Below are 18,387 nucleotides of genomic sequence, written 5' to 3' on the forward strand. Positions count from 1 at the left end.
TCTTTATGCATTAGTTCACATCGTCAAAAACAGACTGTTTACGAGGTGCTGTCTGTTAAGTAATTTGGTCAAAAACAAACAAAGAAACTCACCCTGTAAGACGGGACGGAATAATGGCGATGACCAAAGGGCGATAATTGCAGCGTTCTTTCACTGCGATTAAGATACCACCGCCCTTCCCCACAGGCAAGGGAGATAATAGTCCTATTAGAATGAACCGAGGATACCCTCTGTTGTTTGAACATGTATGGACAGTTGTTATCTTACAGTTACGCCGTAGGTGTTATCCACAGCGATTATCTTTTATTGCAATGAACATTGACCCCATAGGGGATATACACAATGCCCTTCAACGTAACATGTACTGTATGCTATTTGCTTTAACTTTAACTGTCAAATATAGGAAGCTGTGTAATACTGATGTCTTTCAGTGGCATTTACAAGGTGTTGTACATGAACAAGATCCTCAAAGGTATGGCCAAATCGTCTTTCAATCTTTTACATACGTTTTGGGGGTCATTTCAGATCTCTTCATCAGATGTATCAACTGTCAGAGGTGACTAACAAGACCAGGTGGTCAGGTTCGCTGACTTGGTAGACACATATCATCTTATCCCACCTGCGTAGATTCATGCTCATAATATTGATCACTGGATTATCTGCCAAGACTCGACTAATTACAGACCAGCACCAAATAGCTGGGATATTGCTGAATTTTGCGTTAATCAATAAAACAACCAACTTTCACAATCTGTATTCCGAAACCCGGGTAGATGTAGATGTGATAGTTCCAACAGTTGTCCCGCAAGTTAAATGTATCTTAATTTACAATGGACAGAGCTGAGGGTCGGTGGAGTAGCCTAGTGGCTACAGCGTTCGCTCTTCACTCCGGGTTCGAGTCCCCATATGAATACAATGTTTGAATGTAAACACGTATTATAGATGCAAAATAGTCGTCATTGTCCGTTTTGGTATTATCGGGCAAGACATAAAGAGTACATATGATGTATACGACCGGGGACAACAAGAATTCACGCATTGTGGCTTTGTGGAGAATCGAACCTGGTCATTGAGGTAAGGAGCGAACGCTTTAGCCACTAACCCAGCAGTTTGTTCGGTATTTTTGGTTTAAAGCCGCTTTTAGCTATATGCCAGCAAAATCACGGCGGGTTGCACCTCGCAATGGGCTTCACACATTTCAGTCATTTGGGAATCGAACCAGAATCTATGACATTGACAAGAGAACGCTTTCACAACTAGGCTTAACTGCCGCAGTTTAGGTGTGTTTAATCTAAATTATACAATGATCATATCAGCACATTCAATCACACATTCGTTCTCTCATTTTATTTCTCCACATCTGTAACTGCAATCGACAAAGCCATACATGCATCAAAAATGAAACTTTATTTACAGAACAAGTAATATTTTGATAGGAAAGAACAACCTATAGTGATCCAGTGATCGATCTTGTGAGCAAGGATGTACATAGTCCGGTACAACACACAAGAACTCACCTCAGTGTGCGAGACCACAGACCCATTCAGCTGCCCCTTAAGTTCAAGTGAGCTGTAGGGGACCTGTATACATGTAAACCCGGATCGCCTGATGTGTTTCTAATCATCTATATATTGCTGAAATTGTACAACAATACAAAACTACTACATATCTGAATATCTGAATATCTGAATATCTGATCAAGTCAGTATACTTCTTCAACAATATTCCAACAAAACTACGGTGGGAACACCACAAATGGGCTTCACCCATTGCACCAAACTGAAGAATCGAACCCCATACTGAGGGTCCTAAATAGGGTACATACACTGGAATGATGAGGACTCTCGCATCTTGCCGATCATGTATTCGAGGATAAGGTATCTTCTCGATCAAGTAATTGAGGATGTGACATTCAAGGCCCATTACACCAACGATCCGAAGACTGCTGCAAGCCTTCACGATTGCATTGTGGAAGGGAGACAGTTCCAGATGCATATGGAAAGCAGGCAATTATTGATGAATACTGTGCCTTTCATTTAAATTAAAACTGAACGTATTTGCCCCCACTGCACCAATGCCCCTTATCATGCTGTAACACATGTGGCCTCTACTTCCGCACGATGGGTGAGCCTTTGTTCATCGTGACGTCACACAGTTTCCGGTCTGAATAAGCTGATCACGTGACTAGCACAAAACGTCGTCTGAATCGACACAGAGGAGATCCCATCTCACTCGGACTGGTCGCCCTGACTGAAAATATCAACATTCAGGGGGTAATATTTGTGTAGATATCTCAAACCGTCCTTATATGATGTAAATTGGCATGGTTTCAGCGGCACAGACATGCCTGAGGTGCAAGAAAACGTTCTGCAACGTTTCCTACTCTGGAAATACGGTTTTGGGTTATAAACTACCCTCCCTGAATGTACTTAGTCGTTTAAGCCACTGTCATACTTTCATATCTTTGATGGGTGGGACTCTTCAGAATAAATACCTGCTTCAAATACAAACACATGATTTGAAAATGTAAACTGTTAAGGGAATGATACTGTGTTAGCTGGTTTTATATTAAGCAGCCAATGGAAAATACCCGATTCCAGATATTCCACAGGGTTTCAGCATTCGTAACGACTCGTATCTTTCCGTAACGTGAAAGAAGGCTTCTTTCGGGTCATTTCGTGGCCAACTCGTATAATCCCGGTACAAACCGACAAGCGACTCGTGCCCATCTGGAAGGATATCATATTGGCGCATGGATATCAGAACTATTTTAAACAAGATCGATAACTCTATTCCTGTTTGATTTGAATGATGCTTAATATCACATCGTGACCAAGTCGCTTTTTCCGGGACAAGCCGAATAGCGAGGTATCGGAAAGGGACGAGTGGTGACGAATGGTGGACGGGTCTTCTTGGAGGTCCCGGAAAGCACGGATAATCTACAACACAGAGTCTCCCAGCGGAAACGTGACGAATGCTTTCAGGTTACGGAAAGGGACGAGTAGTTACGAATAAAGTTTTCACGTGCTTTGCATCAATGTGGTGTTCTCCCATGTGACAATGTCTCGATCTTTATCCCACTGTCGTCCATTCTGTCAGTTTGTAGTTTTGGAGAGTGGACACTTATGGTCCAATAGTGCTCTTTTAAACAAATAATCTAAACCAAAACGTTTCCACTACAAGAACATTCTGTATTGATTTAATAGGATTATGTATCTGTGGAATAAAAAGCGGGCAGTGGGTGGTCAAGACCTCACTACACTGATGCTAAGTCCTAGAAAATGTAACATATTGACCAAAAATAACCCCGTGAGTGAGATGGGAGAACCTTGATGATCGTGTATCTAGTGTTTGAAAAACATCACGGTTCGAGGACTATGTGACTAGCAATGGCGATATCGTGTGTAATCCAATGGCTTGAGATGAAACACTTAAAACAAAACAAATCTAACACACAGCTGGAGAGGACTATTGAATCAGTGGCACCTTGCCCTTTTTCAGAAAGAAATGTTACTCCAACCGAATGCAGGTTAACTCGATTTGGTGTGTTGATATTTTAAACGCCGTGGACAGTGCTAGCCTCTGAAGCAGTTGAACCTTGACCAGACATTTGTGTGATTAATATTACGACCCGCGTTCAGTGTGCGAAATACCTTTCACATTTGCTTCTTAAGCTGGATAACTTGTGCCCAATCCATTTCATTTTCGAATAAAATATGTTTAAAACAAACATTTGCTATCCAGTCACACTAGCTATGTCTGAAAGTTACTAGCCCACAAAATAATTCTCTCGTCCGAAATCTGAATGTGAACACGGGTTTCATCATTCAACTGCCATACTAAGATGAACATTCTTATCAGGTCATAATCGAGCATGATTTAAAAATACATTATAAGTTAACAAGTCGGAGTGTTATATTTACAAAAGGACCCCATGAACATTCAACAGCCAGTCGTGCCAGTGACTGAACACTGGCCCGACTGGATTTTTACTAGCCACGGGTAAGCGGGCTAGTGGCAGTTTCGCACACCGCCAAAGATTTCACAATATGAGCACCGAGACTGACCAGTCTGTCCATTGTATTTGGTCCTGACTGCAACCAACTGTTCCTGCTTAACGCGGCCGTCACACCAATTGCATGTTAACGCACGAACAACAACCCGGCGTTTGTACAAGAGTTCCGTCGCTGTGATATGTAATACTATGGACGGGAAACCACGACCATGGCGGAAAAGCGTCTGTCACATGAATATATTATATTTCTTTTGTTCCTTCGTTCTCCTTCAAGAGAACGACAGTAATACTACCATATATATATATTCTGACTATTTTGAACGGCAGATAGATGAGCACACAAACACGCAAAATTCTATCAAGTATCTGTATAAAAGGCGGCGTTAGCAGTACCATACTCCAGGGGCAGGGGGTAGCCCACTGGTCACGGCTTTGGCTCGTCACGTCACGGTTCGCTTTTCCACACGGGTACAATGGGTGGAGCCCATTTCTGGTGATATTGCTGGAATATTGCTAAAAGCGGCGTCAAACTAAACTCACTCACTACACTCCAATTATAGGTTAAAATTACTATAAATCCATGAAATTATCATTTATCACAGACTTGGAGAAAGGCTTGCAGAAATGCATTCAACCAATTCATACACCTCAGCACCGCAGCTCTCCGGATGACAAGTACAGCTAATACCGTGCATCTATTCACTCGTAACTACTCGTCTCTTTTCGTGACCTACAAGAGGCCATCCGGATTGCCGTAATGACACGAGTAGTTACGAATGGGCATCTGTTCTACGTCGGAACCATTCGGGATTGATTCGGAACCATTCGGAAGATCATGTGTGCTATCGAACGATCGCCTGCGCCCAATCCACGAATTATATGATGAGCTTTTTCTTAAATTTGAAACGTATACGGCGACAGCTGCATAAAATAAGCAGTAATTCCAATTGATTAGTGCACGAGACTGCTCATGCTGAATCAAACTGCCACACTGAACTGATATGTCCAAGCTTTTCAACGCACTATAGAGAATAGGTCGATACTGATGCTGCTGACTACAGGATTGACTTCAAGTTCATACTCGATAATTTACAGACGACGGCCAAATGGCTTGGTATATTGCTGGCAACAAAGAATCAAATGAGCACACACCTGCATGGTGTCTACTTCGGCACATCAGGGTTCGGTGAGGTGTCTATTTCGGTACATCAGGGCTCGGTGAGGATATGGGATTCAAACCCAAGTCCAAAGGACGAAAACATTACAGGCGCCTCTCTACACAGCGGGGACGGTGAGTTGGCCTAGTGGTTAAAGCTTTCGCTCGTCATGCCGAAAACGCGTGTTCGATTCCTTATATGAGTGTAATGTGTAGAACCCAATTCGGTGTCCCCACCATTGATGGTATATTGTTTATAGTTGTTTATTCTATAGTCCCTCCCTCGCTGCAGAGCGTCTGAGGGGTTGGTTTTACGTGTACCAACCTCTTTGTCCACAACATCCCTTGATTCTACGGGCGACTTAACACGGCATGGTGGGACCCGTTGACTTAAAAATACCAGACAGTCTTGAAGTCGTCGTATCCTGACAAAGCTCATAATATCAACCACTGCTGTGTCTGCCCAAACTCGAATATTTTCATGTGTTCCCTTATTTGTTTCCACCAGTATAATCCAAACTTTACGAAAGCGTTACCAGTTGCTGAAACACTGTAAACATCAGGTTAAGTAGAGCTTTGATACCCATATCAAATTCAGAACCATCGAATAACCATTTTTTTTTGTTCGTTTCACTTCTAGACACAGTCAATCATGAATGTGAACTTTACACAAGTACGTTTCAAATCAACAAGGAGAGTGTGCAGACGAGGTCAATGGTAGGTATGTTCTGGGATACTGAACATAATCATTTCATGCATACTGAACACGTGTATGTTTTATCAGGTCACTGAACTATTCAGCGAGGATTGTTTAACATCTGACACCAAACGCAGTTGCGTCTTTGGACATCGCACCTTTTTCGAATCACATCATGTCTTCTTTTAAGTAGATGCGTTCATTTTTTTTATCATAATTTAATTAATTTGTATTCTGTATAGTCATAAATATATATTTTTTTTATTTTGAGTTTTTATTTTTCTTATTATATTTTTATTTATATTATCTCTTTGTTACGAGCGTAACGATAATTCGAAAATTATTCGTTTTACCATAATTCTCGGATGTGAAACTAAAATAATATTTTTCGACATGGCATTTAATGGCATGGTTACCATGACTAAGATGCGTTCTGTATTGGTCTCGTGATACCTTAAATCTTAAAAGTGAGAACTTGAAGTGTAAGGCAAGCTTCACGCTTTCTTTTGGCACTCACATTTAACACATCCCCCACCTCGCCTACCGATATATTATTGATAACTGGGTAAGGCAATAAAGGGCACTGGTTATTGCCCAGTTCAACATATTATCTCTGCAAGGGCTCTATTGGATCATCTATCATGTACCAGTGCAAGGTTTTGCGGGATGATTGTTTTTATACGTATGGAATTTATCTATGATTACACAAAGTAAGCAGTCTAGACTACCAGTTGTCCGACTTTCATTTTGGAAGTCGCGGTGGCTGAGCGGGCTAGGCGGCTGACTTTGTGTGCTGGCGATTAGGTGCCTGACTCTGAGGGTGCGGGTTCGAATCCCGGATGGGACTCAACCGAAAAAAGTACTAGAATTTGTACTTTACTAAGAAAGTGAAATCCCAAATATGACATATGTTGGAATTTATTTGGATACTCTCAGGAAGCTTTTGTCATTTAGAAATCGACTACCACCACTCTCAGACATTTAAAGGAATTATAAGTTATCCTCGTGTTATCAAAGGTGACTGTTAAAGCAGGTCAAGCGATTGTTCATCTCGACGTTGATACGCATACAATTCGAGCATGTCAGGGGTGACAGAAAACACAACCTGTCGAGTACGCGCTACAGAGTGAGTGAACTGTATTAGTGACCGTGCTCCGGTGTTCGGTGCATCCGCGTTGAACTCCGGAGTTGAACTCCGTTTGATTTCATTTGGGACCGATTAATATCTCATTCACAGGTGCTTGTAACGCTAAAAGCTGCCATCAAAGTATATACTGTCCATGACGGGATATTGGTACAATTTACTAATACTTCACTATCAATCGCAACTACTCGTGTCATTCCGTTGTAGGTCACGGAAAGAGACGAGTAGTTACGAATGGCTTCACAAAAGGCTTACGAATGTCGTAACGCTACGAACGTTTTGTGGCTTTGGACTGTGGTTGGTAACGGGCTGGAGCTGAGGTGTCGATGAGAAAGCATGACGATATAACTGTTGTGTTGTGACTGACTGACAGATAAGTGTAAATCACGAGACAAGACCATGAGCAGGAAAAGCGTGCACGGGTTTTCAATTTCTGTTATGACGTCATTTTGCACAGCGTCAGTTCAGTTACAGCCGGGATATCAACTACATGTTTATGGGTTCATCGAGGTAAGGACACCACAGCCAAGCTTTACTGGTAGCGGGTTTAGCGAACGGTTTAACACAACGCTATCGCCTCGCCACTCAGTTGATGAAGTCTACCAGCACTTACATGGTGCTAACAAACCAATCAGCCGAACACCGTAGGGCCAAACAAATACTACGATATGCGTTGTATACCATTTCTTGAGTCAACACTATACAATATGCAATGTATGTGAGAAAACTGACAGTAGCTGTGGTGGTACGGTCACGCAATAGTGCTGAAACGATACATAGGTGCACGAGTGCATAGTGAGTTTTCATACCATGCAATATATAATTTTTTGTATCGATTCAAAACGATACTCTTGTTAAAATATTTTGTATCCTCTCCCAGTCACCCCTGTTAGTATAAATATTGAAAAATTAGCGTTTCGAATTTATTTTTTAAACCAGCCACTACGAAGAGGTTCCAGCAACAAGCTTTTCCTTTTGAACCTGATCAGGAATGTGCAGTTGTTGGGAAAAAAGGGGTGCCCAGTATATTTTCACCTGAGACCAAATAGATACGCTTATGATTTGATAAACTTTACGGACAAAAGGGATGCGCACGTTTTGACGCAAATATTCGCATCGTTTTGTGTATCCTATCATGTATCATTTCAACCCTGTTACGGTGATCATCATCATCATCATCATCATCATCATCATCATCATCAATAAACAATCAGTCTACATTTTATTTTTATTTTATTTATTTTAACTAATAACCTTTCTTCTCACGTGCCACTTGACTTTGATTGAGTTTATAAACCTGGCCATGACTGTGTAGGTAAAATACTGCTATTCCAATTGAGAAATGAAAGACGTCGGTTCCTAATATATTGCAGCATGCAGAACGCGCACACACGTACAAACTCAGGTCACAAGCGTCATGCAAACAAACGTGTCACGTGTCACCATGGTCACAACACACCCATCAGGAAACAGAAGATCAGTGCGCATGCGTGTATGAGAAACATGATCAGAAGGAAGTGTTTCTTGACTATTACCAAAGATCGCTCCAAGAACTCGCTGAATGATTCTGCTTCAAAGTTGCAATCTGAAACATGAAGATGGCAACGATATGACTGGCAATTCAAGGATACAAACATCTGCGGTCAGTATTGGTGTCCAGGTTATTATACACCTAATTTGCACGGCTACCATGCTTTTTAAGCCTAGCGGAATCTGTAGTTTGACAAATCGAATGCTCTGGCATTGACGTTTGTATTTAAGGAAGTTCAGCGCGCCGCTTTTAGCAGTATTCCAGCAATATCACGGCGAGGGACACCAGAAATGGTCTTTACATCTTGTGCCCACGTAGGGAATCGAACATTGGTGTTCGACGTGACGAGTGAACGCGTCAACCACTAGGCTACCCCCGCCCGTTTTGTATTTAAAGCATGTAGGCTATTTGATTGTGCTAATCTTCTCAACTTTACAGAGAGTCGGTGAGTTTAGCTTTACGCCGCATTTACCAATATCCGAACAATAAATGGGCTTCACACATTGGGCCAATGGGGGAATCGAACTCGAGAACTCAGTGTTAACCACTGGCCTATCCTGCCGGCCCCTCATCTTAATAACATCAACTTCCAACTTAAGGAAATCCAGTAAAGATAACAAAGTTATGTCGGGAGGAACTAAATCGTTTCTAGTGAAATGTAATGGTTGTATTGAACAATCATGGCTACATAGAGATAGTGAGTCAGCTAGGGTTTTGCGGCGTTTGAAGAAATATGGGTGAACAGAGAAGAGACTGGTTCTAATCGCCAAGTGGATAATAAAGCGGCGGTCTGTAAATGATCGAGTCTGGACCAGACAATCCAGTGATCAACAACAAGAGCATCGATCTGCGCAATTGGGAACCGATGACATGTGTCAACCAAGTCAGCGAGCCTGACCACCCGATCCCATTAGTCGCCTTTTACGACAAGCATAGTCGCCTTTTATTGCAGGCATGGGTTGTTGAAGGCCTATTCCACCCCGGGACCTTCACGGGTCTCACAGGAAGTTATCTATTATCTATGTAGTGTATAATATACAAAACTGTGTTCCACAGGATCTATCGCTTGTGTGAGATAGGACGATATCTCCTAGGAGATGTCGCTTTGACAGTAGATTTTGCACAATGCCCTGACAATGCAATCACGTCATGAACATCGTTGCACTGCAAATCTAATGCCAGTGCTGTGTTCAGAGATGTACGGACATTTTTCATTGAAGGCTAATGAAGAATGATTTTGGATGACAAATAGAATCTCACCCTCGTGTCTACTGATATCAATTACATCAACACTAGCTGATATATTTGATATAAGTGGACACTTGGGTGAGATTCTCTATGTATCATAAGCGGAGATCAAATATCGATATATGGTCTCTGTGAGAAGTGAAAAAAAACAATCGACATTGTTACCGATGTGCTGTTGTTGTGTATTGGGTGGATGTGTACTGCTGATTTCTTCCACTGATGGCAGAGGAGGGTTTTCTACTTGTTCGGACACAATGGTGGTATCTTCTGAGGGCTCATCCGACACTTTCTGATTGTGAAGGCAACATCTGGTTATTAACTGCATATAATGGCACAACAGATTGTTTGTTAAATTTAGTTACCTTCGCACTTAGCAAATATTTCAGCTGTATGGTGACATTCTGTAAATAATCGTGTCTGGACCAGACAGTCCAGTGATCAACAGCATGGACATCCATCTACGCAACAGTCAGCGCGCCTGACCATCCGATCCCGTTCGTCGCCTCTTACGACAAGCATGGGTTGCGGAACATCAATTCTAACCCGGATGTTCACGGGTTCAACGGTTTCGTGTTTCTTCAATGAAACTGCTGACCAGACACGTAAACTTTAAATAACAAAGGAAGTCACTGTTACAATGAAGACACATCCACGACAACAAAGTTCAGTATACAGTCGCACCATCACCATCCGAGATATACACGAGTGTTATGAATTATATTATTTGAAACAGTACAGCACCTGTCCAAGGGCAAGCACCTAACATACAACGCACAACATATGATCCTCAGAAATAACACCTGTAACAGAGAAGGGACAACACCTGCCCCAGGACATGCACCTAACATACAACGTACAACATATGACCCTCAGAAATAACACCTGTAACAGAGAAGGGACAACACCTGCCCCAGGGCAAGCGCTGGAGGCATAAAGTACAATATATGCACAAATAAGATCTGTCCTGGAGAAAGGATCTGACACTCAACACCACCACGTAATATGCACACACCACCTGATAGAAAACAAACGTCTCACAACACCTGTTACAGAGCAGAGACAACAGTTGTTCCAGGCCACGCATCTGACCGAAAACACTAGCAACGGAGAACGCACCTGATATACAATGTATGAAACACAACGTGCTCTTGTCCAAAAGCACTGATCAGACACATCACAAACAAGAGCACGCATCAGACACACACCACACGTGCATGGAGACGCATCAGACATACACCATCTGCCCGAGGACACACATTAGACACACATTATCTGTCTCAGAACACGGATCAGACAGACAGCTTATAGACGCACCAGACACACAGTACCTGTCTCAGGACACGCATCAGACCCACAACACCTGATAATATATATAAAAGAAACAAACAAACAAACAAAAAAACCCTCACGCACCTGCCTTATTCCCCCGGCATTAATACTGGACTGGTCAAGTGCGGTCAGTAGAGACTGAAGCTTTGTATCCACTGTCGACAGGAAGGATGTGAGGTTCTGGACAGAAAGTGATTACATTCGTATTAACTTCACCATCAATGGGAGATGTAATTCATAGACACAGGGGGCGTGGCAAGACATTTGATGAACTATATCTGAAATTCATCATGTGTGTTCATAGCACCAACCATAGCAAGATGTTAAGTACAACAATCTTCAAGTGAGTGAAAATTACAGCCTCAGTAGCTTGTGGGTGAGTGAGTTTATCTGTATGGCAAATTGCGGGTAAACACGTCTGAATCCAGTCTAAGTAAACTTACACTCGTTACCACTGAGTCTAACAAACCCTAGTAGGAGGTCGCGTCAGGTAACGTTTGAACGACCTGTGACCGTCCAAACGCTAGAGGGTTAAATAGATTCAGACAACGGCTACTACATTCGTAACTACTCGTGTCATTTCGGCAAGCCGGATAGCGTCTTCTTGTAGGTCACGGAAAGAGACGAGTAGTTACGAATGCGGCTACTACTTAGGAATCGGAGGGACTTCAAAATATTTAAGTCACTGACATAGATCTCTCAACAAACAAAAATCCGCATATTTTTTTTTTACCTTCAGTATGTCAGGGTTTCTGTTGACATGGTTACCATTAGCTAATATTTCCACAAGCTGACATCTTTGAATATTGCCAAAACCACTATTTTCAGCGACTGTTTACTCGCCGTTGTCATGATTGTAACGAGCGCCGTGTGCATCACCAGTAAGTGCGCGTACGCTAAATAGCATTCGGAATCGTTCGGGTACGAACCTTTTCCAGATAACAAGTTCAAAAGGTATGTGCGAATGTCCACTTTCGCGATTTGGTAAGCTGTGTTCTGATTGGTCAATCTTAAAGTTTACCCGACGCCACCTCCCATAAGGTTTTGTTAGACTCAGAAGTGGAGTGTAAGTACTGAGGTTAAGTTTACTTAGACTGGTCTGAATCAAGCAAACCAGTTGTTGAAAGACCAAGAACCTACCCACACATCAGGGGCACAAAGACAAACTAACAGCTCTCATTTTAGTCACAGTTTGCAAGCATGTGATGCTCAAGATGAGATTGGGTCATTCATAGTCAGAATCAGTCAGATTGGTTGTACATGTATGTTTGTTTAACGCCACACTCACCAATATTCCAGTTTTATAGCGGCGCTCTGTAAATAATCAAGTCTGGATCAGATAATCCAGTGATCAACATCGATCTACGCAACTAAGATACGATCACGTGTGTTAACCAAGTCAGAGAGTCTGACCACCCAAAACCGTTATTCGCTTCTTACGATAAACATGGGTTGCTGATGACCAATTCTCGACCGGAGCTTCACGGGTCCGGATGTTCACGGACAGAGGTCACTCTACGCCTGATTTTTAACCAAAGAAATACCTACATCAAGCTCTGCCTTGGATGGCCTGTCTGCGGTTTCAACAGCAGCAACTACTCCTTCATGAGACTTCGGCTTCACATCCTTCATTTCGTACTGACGTATTTCCGCTATCCGTTCCTGCGACTTCCGGTGACTGTTAACGATATTTTGGAGGTGATGGTTCACCTTTTCGCTGTCGCTGGGGAGGAAACGACGGCGACACTGGGGACAAGCGTACGGATTCCTGTACGTATCACGAGCTCCTTGTATCGACTGCTGAAGACATCGCTTACAGAACGAGTGGAAACAGTTATAGAGCGTCACTGGTTCGGTCAGAAGCTCCAGACATATTGGACAGTTTAAGTCCTCTGTCAGTTGGTCATCCACTTCAGGCGAGGCCATGGCCATCACGACTTGTGTATTGCGTGTTCAACTAGTATCCTGTCTACATATGGCGAGTGCTGAGCATTTCCTCAGAGTCGCAATAATTAATTCACATGGTCGTTGAGCATCCGATGACAACCATATTTGGGCGAATCCAGCTGCAATGAAACACCAATGTATCTTGACCTACGTGAAGGCGATATTGATATGTGACCCATATTATTATACTAAAAAGAATACGCACGATTTTCGATAGAACCTTTGTGTTTTAAAAATAAAAAAAATATCCATTTTATAATTAAGTTATTTGGGAGTATATTCGGGTAAACTGCGAATTTTAGTTAACAGAAAATATAAATATATATTACAGGTTAAAGAGTTACGTCCCTTCAGTATCCCTGACCAATGTATGATAAGATAATCTGATTATTAGTACCCTTGCCTCATGCATGCTTAGATCCGTTTCGATTCTTGTTGTGTACTACGCCTCCTCAATGAGTTATCTAAGAAAACTACATTCACATGTGCGAGTATGTTTTTGTGGTAAGAGAGGTTGATACGGCGAGGTCGGTTCAAAGGTCAGTGGGACTTATGATAACAGATTTGCGTCACAGCAGCCAAGACGACTGAGGACGAATCGGTGTTTTTGAAGGATATTGAAACAAAGGTAAGGGAGCATGACTCCATTTCCCCATATACATGTATTCTAAACAGCAAAAGAAACGCAATTTTCGAAAAAGGGAATCTCATGAAACGCACCCTTTCACATTTATATCTTCTATTTACAAACTTGACAAAAACCGAATGGCGTTTCTTTTGCTGTTCAGTATATATCGTTGTTTCATGTTTAGTATTGTTTAGTGTCATAAAGAAGCCTTATATTCGGGGGAAGAAAAACAAAGTTTAAGATTATTATATATTTATCCATAAGGAAGCTTCCTCGTGTTTTTATTACTGGTGGTGCGTCATGTCTGAAACTATTTTCCTGAAACTAACTAGTATGGATGTCGTGTTTGCCTTGCATGGGATTCAATACGTGTGTAAAGCGTCAGTGTTCTTTAACCATCTGTATATAAAGTCACGACGTGTGATTGAGTGTTTGCGCGTGTAACGTTCTATATTTATTACTACCTTTTTCGAGACAATGACTGATTAAGTGTACCCAAAACACTAAAGAATAATAACCCAAATAAAAAAAAAACCCAAAAAACAAAATAAAACAAAACAACAACAACAACAACAAAAAGCAAAAAAAAGAGCAAAAACAAAAAACAAAACAAAAAAAACCCAACAAAAACAACAACAAAAAACAGACAGAAATTCGACAGACGGAAGAACATATGTATTGTTGTCAATTGTAAGCATCGATTCAGTTAACTCACTGCACTTCACGGCGTGTACATTACGTCAGTACTTCTCCATGTGTGTATAACTTCCGATTCTTCACGGTGTGTGTGTAATGTCAATACTTCACCATGCACATTTAACTTCAGTTCTCCAGGATGTGCATATAACGTTAACAGTTGGCGGTGTGTGTATAACATCAATACTTCACCATACGTGTATGACGTCAGTTTTTCACGATGTGTATATAACGTCAGTTCTTCGCCAATGGGATATAAAGTCATTTCTTCAATATGTGTATGTAACGTCAATACTTTATGGTATGTACGTAACGGGAATTCTTCACCATGTGTATATAACGTCAATTCCTCACCATATGTATATATAACGTCAGTTTTTCACAATGTGTATATAAAGTCAATAATTCACGGTGTGTAACGTTAGCACTTCACCATGTGTGTATAACGTCAGTAATTCATAGTTTGTGAACGTCAATTCTTCGCCTTATGTGTTTAACGTCAGTACTACATGATGTGTGTGTAACAGCAGTCCTTTACCATATGTGTATAATGTCAGTACTTTGCCATGTGAATCAAACGGCAATAATTCAGGGTGTGTGTATTAAGTCAATGATTCACGGCGTATATAACGTCAGTTCTTCACGATGTGTATCTAACGTCAGTACTTCACGCTGTACATTTAACATTGCGCCAAATGAGGAACGTACTGTAAGCACACCATCGAATGAATCATTGAAGAAAAATATGGTATTTTATCAGAGTCACGTGGACCAATCAAAACTCGACATTCTTACATGAGGCTAGATAAGACAATTTTCTACCCGCCTTATAGAAAATGACAACAAAAAACATCTATATGGTTTTCATATTGTTAAACACACCACGCCGCTTCAAATTTATTAATCAGTCAAGGATCCAGCATTCTCAAGTATCACACACATTTATACTGAAAACTGTGTTTCCTAAACAGCAGATAGGACACCGTAACCTTGCTGATATCTTTTTAAAATTATGAAACCAGAGCCAAATGAATGAAGTCTACCTGGGACAGGTGCAATGGATCACGTCACACCATAGCTAATATACTGTCAATGCATGTGGTCTGAATCTCAAGCTGTATATTACAAATATAGATCCGCACTAGCACAAACAACAACAACCCTCTCCTCACTTTTACCAACAGAAAAATACAATCATTATGTATTCCCATACTACTCAGGTGACGAATGGCAGTGGATATTGAGAAGGGGGGTGGGGGGTGGGTGTGGAGAGGGGGGGGGGGGGGGAAGAGAGTACATATTGTTATTACCCTTTAAGATAAATGTGTGTAAATTCTGTTTGTCAAAGCATACTAAACCATATAGGGCGGAGTTGCCAGGGTGTATGAATCGTACACTCCCTCAGATCTATCACGTGACACACTACACGGACTGTATGGATGACCTGTTCATATATTATACTGAACACCAACAGAAACGCAGTTTTCGAGAAAAAAATGAAACCTTATGAATGCATGCGTTTATATTTATTTCTTCTATTTAAAAGAATGACAAGAACCAGTGTTGCGTTTCTTTTGTTGTTCAGTATAATTATTAATTTATCTAATCGATGTCGTGAAACTAAATATTGATCTTGTCAAATTCTGTTTTCAGTTAGTGAGCGAATGAGTGAGTTTAGTTTTAGCAATATTTCAGCTACGTCACGGTGATGGACACCAGAAATCGCGTTGACCATTTCCATGTAGGACTTTTAGCATTAACCATATCAACACACTGATATCTTGATTATAACGACAAACAAAGATCAGACATTTTTTTTCTTTCGAATCAGACATCCCTTGGCTGAACGGCAAGTACGAAATGGACATTAAATTAATGGATCATTGAAAATCAGTATCGACACCAGGTGCCTGTGAAACTCATGCCATTGTCCTACTCTTGCTTTGGGCAGCACCAGCCGGTCGTCAACAATGTGCATTGAAAGAATGGATTATTTAACTGTTGATTTTTCGTCGTTTATAAGGTATACGAAACATGAAACGATGAAAACCGGCGTTAAAAACACCTATCTCCTACCCCTTCGACCCGAAATAAGAAAACAAAAACAAAACAAATATAGCTAACCCCAAAACGATTACATTAAATAATTATAAAAATAATAAATGGTTGAAACTGGTATAGATGCAGTTGAAAGTAGGTATTTGCCAAACTTCATGAACTCACTGCACCCTTATTGAACCTCACATTTAGACCTACAGGCCACTCCGAATGGCGGGTAAATAAAACAACAGACATCTACCCATACCCTCACAAAGGAATCCTAAGCATGTATTCCTATGAAAATATTTAACTGCTCGACATCCACTGGGGGAAGCGCAACGATTTCTCACCTACTCTTTCCCTAACACAGAAATACGACGTCATGCACGGCACACAACCCCGAGCCCTCAACACAACATGATACATTATAAAACATTGAATGAGTCATCGTATTCAGGCTAAGTCTAGCCTACAACCTTCTCTCTTGATTACAGCATACCTTAACCCTCACACTTACCTGTCTGGAAATATTCCCGACTTGTCATTTAGCACCGTTCATCTTCATCAGACATCCTTTCACAAGTCGGTCACGTGATCTGACCAGTCAGCGGAACGCGCAACAGGTTTGTATATAGATCCGCTGTACATGACGGTTTTTATCGAAAATGTAACGATGTGACGTGGATTGAATATACTTCTGTGCCGGTCGGACTGTAGGATAAACAATCGATTAGGGTAATCCTAATGCTGTATAGCGGTGACATCGCGGTAACAGCTGGTGTATTATAATAGGGTGAGTATTTAATATATAGCGCCCTCGTGCGATTTGGTAATAAAATGTACTTACATGCTTACAAATTTACAAATGTATATCTGGTGAGATATTGGTGTAAATGGTGTTTGAAAATGATGTTTATCATTGGTATCGATTATATGCGGTGTAGCTTTTAATGAAAATGACGTGATCATCACCCAGTCCAAGAATTTGGACTGACATAAGAACTACGCTCAAGAGTTCTTTTTCAGTGGATCAAATCGGGTCATGAAAAATAATTCACTTCAACACAAAATGTACTGAAAACATCAGGCTAACTCTGGAAAAAAAAGTTTCATAAAGTTTGTCTCCTAAATACAGGGATGGAAAGAAGCACATAAGCCGTTTTAGAAGAATTTATCGCGTTAGTTAAGAGCAACTATATGCCATGCAATTTCAATGGTAGAAATGTTAAAAAGATCACACGTCTATGGAGAAAGGGTTCGCCAACATAACAGCAACCTGTAATATTGTGTTTCTGTTTACTTAAATTCTCAAGATGGTGCCAAAGTCAGTACTCGTATGGTCACCATTGCTCGGCACCGTCTTGAAACAGACTGGATAAGTCGACAAGGTCGCTCTTGCGGAAGTCTTCCCCACTTTTCATGCGATGCGATGGGCAGTTATGGAAGTCTTTGAGGCGTGTTTTGACGTTGATGTACACATCGATCGAGTTCATCCCACAGGTATTCTATCGGGTTCAGATCTGGTGGGAGTGAAGTCCACTGACATTGTCAAAACATTGACCTTAGACCAAAGTAGCTAAACGTGGCGCGTGTTGTATGGGAGATAGAGTTGCCATGATGGAATAACTCCCTCTTTCTGCCCATAATCGGAAGCATGTGACGTGCAAAGACTTCGTTCATGAACCGGTTTGCTGTCATATGCCCCTGTACCCCCACTAAATCAGATCGTTGTGTTTAGGATATGCCATCCCACACCATGACACTATCACCACCTACTCGGTCGTATGCAACTAGAGGCAAAAGATTCATTTCTCCGACGGTAAACACACTGTCTTCCATGTCGCCGTGAAGAAGAAATCGTGATTCGTCACAGACTGAACCAGACTTCAGTTTCAAAGGTTCCAGTTTCAGTTAAACACGTTTGCCCTTTAATAGTGAACGATACCACATGTTCTT

At 41.4% G+C, this 18,387-nt stretch overlaps 1 protein-coding gene across 2 annotated transcripts; it reads right to left on the reverse strand.

Moving 5' to 3' along the window:
* Window positions 1-1,335: 1,335 nt before the first annotated feature.
* LOC137282838 (tripartite motif-containing protein 75-like) lies at window positions 1,336-17,139 on the reverse strand. 2 transcript variants are annotated; one of them, XM_067814580.1, is made up of 6 exons: window positions 16,949-17,062; window positions 12,669-13,186; window positions 11,205-11,300; window positions 9,957-10,080; window positions 8,548-8,597; window positions 1,336-2,250 (listed from the first exon to the last, which is right to left on the reverse strand). In XM_067814580.1, the coding sequence occupies exons 2-6, from the start codon at window positions 13,050-13,052 to the stop codon at window positions 2,185-2,187; spliced, it is 720 nt and encodes a 239-aa protein (XP_067670681.1). In that variant the 5' UTR covers window positions 13,053-13,186; window positions 16,949-17,062; the 3' UTR covers window positions 1,336-2,184. The 2 variants fall into 2 exon arrangements, with proteins under 2 accessions (XP_067670681.1, XP_067670680.1); XM_067814579.1 differs by lacking the exon at window positions 1,336-2,250 and having other exon boundaries at window positions 7,684-8,597; window positions 16,949-17,139.
* Between the last annotated feature and the right edge of the window lie 1,248 nt (window positions 17,140-18,387).

Source organism: Haliotis asinina, chromosome 1, assembly GCF_037392515.1.
Source record: "Haliotis asinina isolate JCU_RB_2024 chromosome 1, JCU_Hal_asi_v2, whole genome shotgun sequence".
Classification (NCBI taxonomy): domain Eukaryota; kingdom Metazoa; phylum Mollusca; class Gastropoda; order Lepetellida; family Haliotidae; genus Haliotis; species Haliotis asinina.

What these genes read in the sequence shown, in the direction of transcription:
- LOC137282838 (XM_067814579.1), bottom strand. Translation starts at nt 13,052, where the DNA reads ATGGCCATGGCCTCGCCTGAAGTGGATGACCAACTGACAGAGGACTTA. An exon ending in CATCCAAGGCAGAGCTTGAT is followed by an intron (nt 11,301 to 12,668) that starts GTAGGTATTTCT and finishes CTTTCTGTCCAG; the next exon opens with AACCTCACATCCTTCCTGTC. An exon ending in TACACAACAACAGCACATCG is followed by an intron (nt 8,598 to 9,956) that starts GTAACAATGTCG and finishes TTCATGTTTCAG; the next exon opens with ATTGCAACTTTGAAGCAGAA.